We start from the raw sequence: 6,189 nt of genomic DNA on the forward strand, positions 1-6,189 counted from the left end.
TGCAATGGCGAAATTTTGGCTCACTGCAACCTCTGCCTCCCAGGTTCAAGCGATTCTCCTGCCTCAGCCTCCCAAGTACCTGGGATTACAGGCACCCACCACCATGCTCAGCTAGCTTTTTGTATTTTTAGTAGAGACGGAGTTTCACTATGTTGGCCAGGCTGGTATCGAACTCCTGACCTCAGGCAACCCACCCGCCTAGGCTTCCCAAAGTGCTAGGATTACAGGTGTAAGCCACTGTGCCTGGCCCCGCAAGACCGCTCTTGCCAAGGGTCTTGCCATGACCCGGGTTTGCCAAGCCGAGTCTCTATCCTCAGTCTTTGACCAGCAGCACCACCCAACACTGGTGGCCACTCTCCACGTGAAACATTTTCTTTACTTTCTAGGACCCAACTTTCCTGGTTTTCCTCTACTTCACTGCCCCACTCATCCCAGTCTTCTTTTTGATGCCTCCTCCTCCTCTTTCTGCCCTCTGAATCCTAGGGGGGTTTATCCTGGGCGCTCTTATCTGTCTTCGCTCAGTCTCTTGGGGAATCTCACCCAGTCTCAGCCTTAAATGGCCATCAAAGAGCAATGACTCCTACATTTAAATCTCCAGTCCGGACTCTCCTCTACACTCAGGATTATACATCTAATTGTCTACCCAACATTTCCAGTAGGATACTTTAAAATGTTTTTAATTTTATTTATTTATTTATTTATTTATTTATTTATTTATTTATTTATTTTGAGGGGGGAGTCTTGCTCTGTAGCCCCAGCTGGAGTGCATTGGCACGATCTCGGTTCACTGCAACCTCTACCTCCCAGGTTCAAGCAATTCTCCTGCTTCAGGCTCTTGAGTAGCTGGGACTACAGGCGCACGCCATCATGCCCGGCTAATTTTTGTATTTTTAGTAAAGACAGGGTTTCGCCATGTGGCTAGGCTTGTCTGGAACTCCTGACCTCAGGTGATCCGCCTGCCCCGGCCTCCCAAAGTGCTGGGATTACAGGCGTGAGCCACTGCGCCTGGGTACAGGGATACTTTTAAGCGGCGTCTCCCAAGGAGAACAGGGGTTCGCCAGGATGGCAAGAGGAGGGCAAAGCGAATTAGGGTTGGAGGTGAAGAACTAGTTAATCCAATCAAATGGAAGATGTCGAGAGGCGCGAGCACTGGGGTGTGAGCGCAAGGGTCAGGGTTGCAGAGCCGGGCGGGGCAGCACGTTGGAAGCGCACTGGAGCTTGGAATATCTCTCCCAGTCAACCGGGAAAGACGCAGCGCTGCCCTAATGCACTGGCCACCCCAGACCGTATGTACAACGTTGGGTTGGCAGCTTCTACACCAGGGAAGCACCTGAAACCCTGGCGCGGGAGCAGGGGAGGGACCGCCCCCAGCCGGGGTCCCGCGAGTCCGGGGGCAGCCGCGGCTTTGGGCAGAACCATTCTCCGGAGATGGAGAGGGGAGAAGAAGTCTTTCGCTCCCATCCCAACTCGGAGCCATCCGGAACCTGCACTCGCCCTTCTTGCCCTCCTTTTCTTACTGTGCTCTATTCCGTCACCACTAGCTCCTCTCCCGCGCGGCTCTGAGTCCCGCTTGCCACTAGTTGCTTCTCGGCAGCCCCCACCCCTACGCGTGGTCCGGCCCGGCGGCTGGCGCAGGTTATAAAGGTCCCGCCGCTACAGCTGACAGCGGACTCAAGATGCGTCCGAAGGTGTCCGGGAGGGGTTGCGCTGGGAGCCGGCCGGGACCCGGACCCGGACCCGGACTCGGACCCGGACCCGGGGACCCAGCAGCACTCACCTGTGCACCCTCGCCCTCAGCCAGTCCCGCTCTGGAGCCCTCTGCGCAGCCGCAGGCACGGGGCACTGGACAGAGAGCAGGATCCCGAGCTGCCTCTGGATCCCAAGTCCTCTCGGAAGCCGGCACTGGAGCTCGCCCGGCCTCCGAGGCTGGAGTCAAGGCAGGAGCCCGGCGCCCGTCTGCATTCTCGGCCATCCAAGGGGATGTCCGGTCTGTGCCCAACAATTCGGACGCGCCGTGGGCCCGCTTGGTATTCCAAGGGCCGTTTGGTTCCCGGGCCACTGGCCTGGGGACTGGAAAGGCAGTGGGCATCTGGAAGACACCAGCCGCCTACTTTGGCCGGCGACCCGGGGTGTCCGGCCCTGAGCGCGCCGCCTTTATTCGGGAGCTGGAGGAAGGTAAACCGGGCCCCCGGGGTCCTGGACGGCGTGGGGACTGGGGTACTTCCAGGGAGGAAGTGGCCCCATCGGGTCCAGGCGCCCCGCCCCCTCTGGCATTCAGTGTCACTCGTCCACCACCCCCGCGATGTCACTGCGGCATCTGTCTGGTCACCCCTTCCCCATCTCCTCCTCCGCTTTTGTCCCCTGGTTTGTGCCCGTGAGTCAGGTCCTGGGGCCTGCGCGCTAGTCCACCCGCCTCCACGCGCCTCTTGCTGCAGCAGATCTGCCCCTCCTCAGCGCCCCTCTCCCGGATCTACCGCAGTGCCAGGAGAGGGGCGGGGGGCTGCGGGAGGGCGCTGCCCGCGCTGGCCGACCGGGCTTGCGTGCGATGGAGGGGCGGGTGCGCGGAGGGGGGTGTTCTGCCCACTTTTTGGTTGCGGGTATGGGGGCAAGGTCGCGCTCTTCTCCCCGCCCCTTCTCTCCTTCTATCCTCCTGCGGGTCGGGGGAGATCCCTGGATTGGGCCTAGAGGCTCGAGTGTCCCCTAATCTGGTGAAGTCTTTCTCCTGTCCTCTGCACACGCAACAGGTGCAGGGTAAGTGGCTGCGTCTGTTTGACCCAGGAGACTCCATTGCACTGCCTTCTGGGTAGGGGGTGATGAGCCAGTCTGAGGCTATACTTCCTCTGGCTGGCTCCATTCTCCGAGGCGCCAGGGACCCAGGTGTCTGGAGAGCCCAGTTTCTGAGCCTGGAGGACTGTGACTCACTCACTTCAGGCTTCTCCAGGGGTTTTAAAAAAAAAAAAAGCCGGGCGCATGGTCTCACGCCTGTAATCCCAGCCAGCACTTTGGGAGGACGAGGGGGGCGGATCATGAGGTCAGGAGTTCGAGACCAACCTGGCCAACATAGTGAAACCCTGTCTCTACTAAAAATACAAAAATAAACTGGGCGTGGTGGCTGGGGTTATACACACCCGCCACGAGGCAGAAGAGGAACAAGAAAGCGGGCGTGTATAACCCCAGGTACTCGGGAGGCTGAAGCAGGAGAATTGCTTGAATCTGGGAGGCAGAGGTTGCAATGAGCCGAGATCACGCCATTGCACTCCAACCTGGGGGGTAAGAGCGAGACTTTGTCTCATAAAAACAAAACAAAACAAAAAACCCAAAACCCAGTCCACTTGGCCCTGGGAGCAGGGAAAGGAGTGTTGAGTGCCGAGGGGTAAGGGAAGGATGTTGGGGGCAGGAGGGAAGCCCATTCTTCTCTCCTGATGATGCTTGTTGGAGAACTGAGTATAGGATGGGAAACAGCTGGTTGCTGGTAGCATCTGCTCCTTTTTGCTGACCTGGCTGGGCCTTTTCTCCCCACCTGCCTCCTCCTGCAGCACTGTGTCCTAACCTACATCCGCCAGTCAAAAAGATTACCCAGGAAGACGTCAAAGTGATGTTATATTTGCTGCAGGAGGTGTGTACTGCCTTCCTGATTCAGGCAGGCCCTTATTCTAATTCTGTCCTGTAGGGGTGGGGGTCTTGTTTATTTCCTGATTGGTAGTCTTTCTGGGGGCCCAGGTAAGGGTCCTTATGGAAGACAGGTCGATGTGGGATGTTCAGGCTGGAAGAGCTCTCAGAGCCAATCTGGTCTGATCTTCTTTTTCCATGAGGGGAAACTGAGTCAGGTTCCACAGTGGGTTAATGGCAGACTCTGGTCTAGTACCCTAGTGAACTAGGGGATAGGGAGGGTTCTCTTAGGGGCCTAGCCTCCCTCTGACCCCTGTGTCCGCCTCCCACCAGCTTCTCCCACCTGTCTGGGAGATCCCAGACACCGGGAGAGCATTACCTATGGGTGATGGTCCTTCTGCAGAGAGAGGGACCTGAACACTGCAGCTCGAATCGGCCAGTCCCTGGTGCAACAGAACAGTGTTTTGATGGAGGAGAACAGCAAGCCCTGCTGGGCTCAGCCAAGGAGGAGGTAACTGGGTGGGGAGGAGAGGATAGGGGGCCAGTCTACACCCACCTCATGCCAGGACCCTCTCCTGCCCCTACCCACTCCCAGCCCATGGCTCCTCTCTCTTCCTGCCAGATTTTACACCTCAGACACCAGGTGAACTTGCGGGATGACCTCCTCCAGCTCTACTCAGATTCGGATGAGAAGGAAGAGGAGGAGGCAGAGGAAGACCAGCAGCATGCTCATCCCTGTGATGCCCCCAAGCTGTGAGTTCCTGCCTTTGCACCTGCGAGTCGTTTCTCTGAGCCTCAATTTCCTCATTTGTTAAGAGGGACACAGGTGATGTGCTTGCCAGCAGGGTTGCTGGAACTAGTTGAGAACACCGCTCTTAGCCCTGGTGGGGAGGGCCTGGGTGGGCTGGGAACTGGGAAGCCCCACTCTCTGCACCCTGACTCCCATTCCTCCTTCCGCCAGGATTTCACGGAGGCATTGCTGCACCAGCACCACTGCCCACAGCTGGAAGCCTTGCAGGAGAAGCTGAGGCTGCTGGAAGAGGAGAATCATCAGCTGAGAGAAGAGGTGAGAATGGGGGCGGAGGGCGTGCCCGATAGCAGGGGGTGTTGACTTCCCTGTCCCTTCCTCTCTCCCTCCCTCCAGGCCTCTCAACTTGACACCCTTGAGGATGAGGAACAGATGCTCATTCTGCAATGTGTGGAGCAGTTTTGTACGTAATGTTGTCACTCGGGGTGGGGGGCTGTCCCAAGGAGCAGAGAAAAGAACTCAAGATGCGGAGTATGGAGATCCAAGTTCAAGTCCTAGATCTAGCACTCCTAGCTGTGTGAACTTGGACACATTCCTTGACCTCTCTGAACCTTTGTCTTTAGAATGGGGATTAATTGTCTCAGCCTCACTGATCTCTCCAGGGTTTATGAAGATTAAGAGTGTCAGCAGCTGAGGAGGTACTTTGTGCAAACTATAAAGAGCTCTACAGAAGCTGTGGGTCTCAGGCCAGGCGCGGTGGCTCATGCCTGTAATCCCAATCCTTTGGGAGGCTGAGACAGGCGGATCACTTGAGGTCAGGAGTTTCAGACCAGCCTGGCCAACATGGAGAAACCATGTCTCTACTAAAAATACAAAAATTAGCCAGACATGGTGGCACAGCCTGTAGTCCCAGCTCCTTGGGAGGCTGAGGTGGAAGAATTGCTTAAACCTGGGAGGCAGAGTTTGCAGTGAGCCTAGATCGTGCCACTGCACTCCAGCCTGGGCAACATAGCAAGACTCTATCTCAAAAAAATAAAGTGATGGGTCTTCTTCAAGCCTGTCTCCTCTTATTTGGGGCAGGGAAGAGGGAGCCATGAGCTGCCAGAGACCAGGCACCCAGGGCTGGGACAGTTCAGAGTCATGCATGAGGCAGCGGCTGTGCCTGGCATTGTCCTAGATGCTGTGTGCTTATGAAGATGAGGAGCAGTGTTTGTGCCTGAGGAGTTCAAGTGAACGCCTCAGCTGGTGAGATGCAGACGCAAAGTGGCAACAGCTGAACTCCTGCTGTTCCCTTTACCCCAGACCTGACCTTCCTTCCTACTGGGTTCTGCAGCTCCCTGAATGGCCCCACTGGTCCCCAGGCTGCTAGAGTAGGAACCAGTCCCCAAACTCTGTTGCTTTTACTGTGGGGAAAAGAAAGAGATCAGCCTGTTACTGTGTCTATATAGAAAGAAGTAGACATAAGAGACTCCATGTTGTTCTGTATTTGAGATGCTGTTAATCTGTGACCCTACCCCCAACCTTGTCCTTGCAAGAGACATGTGCTGTGGTAACTCAAAGTTTAATGGATTTTGGGCGTGCAGGGTGTGTTTTTGTTCCCAGAAAAGCTAGGTATTGTCCAACGTTTATCCCCATGTGATAGGATGAAACAATGCTGCTAAAAGGTTTATCTCTAGGCACAGGATTTTCCTTTAAACTTATTCATGTCACAGAGATCCTTGTTCTTATGTCTTACTGCTGATTTCCTCCCTAAAAACGATCCTATTGTCCTGCCACTCCCTGATCTTTAAGATGGTAAAGATAATTATCTATAAATACTAAGGGAACTCAGA

General features: G+C 55.6%; 1 protein-coding gene across 1 annotated transcript in view; it reads left to right on the plus strand.

Moving 5' to 3' along the window:
• Nucleotides 1-6,189, plus strand: part of HAP1 (huntingtin-associated protein 1) — a 21,757-nt gene that overhangs the window by 12,080 nt on the left and 3,488 nt on the right. The window contains 8 exon segments of the mRNA XM_011999031.1: nucleotides 1,581-2,175; nucleotides 3,537-3,616; nucleotides 3,943-3,960; nucleotides 3,963-4,092; nucleotides 4,095-4,120; nucleotides 4,232-4,366; nucleotides 4,571-4,675; nucleotides 4,754-4,824. Coding sequence (XP_011854421.1) covers nucleotides 1,581-2,175; nucleotides 3,537-3,616; nucleotides 3,943-3,960; nucleotides 3,963-4,092; nucleotides 4,095-4,120; nucleotides 4,232-4,366; nucleotides 4,571-4,675; nucleotides 4,754-4,824 — 1,160 coding nt within the window.

The sequence above is a fragment of the Mandrillus leucophaeus genome, unplaced genomic scaffold (assembly GCF_000951045.1).
Source record: "Mandrillus leucophaeus isolate KB7577 unplaced genomic scaffold, Mleu.le_1.0 Scaffold58, whole genome shotgun sequence".
NCBI lineage: Eukaryota > Metazoa > Chordata > Mammalia > Primates > Cercopithecidae > Mandrillus > Mandrillus leucophaeus.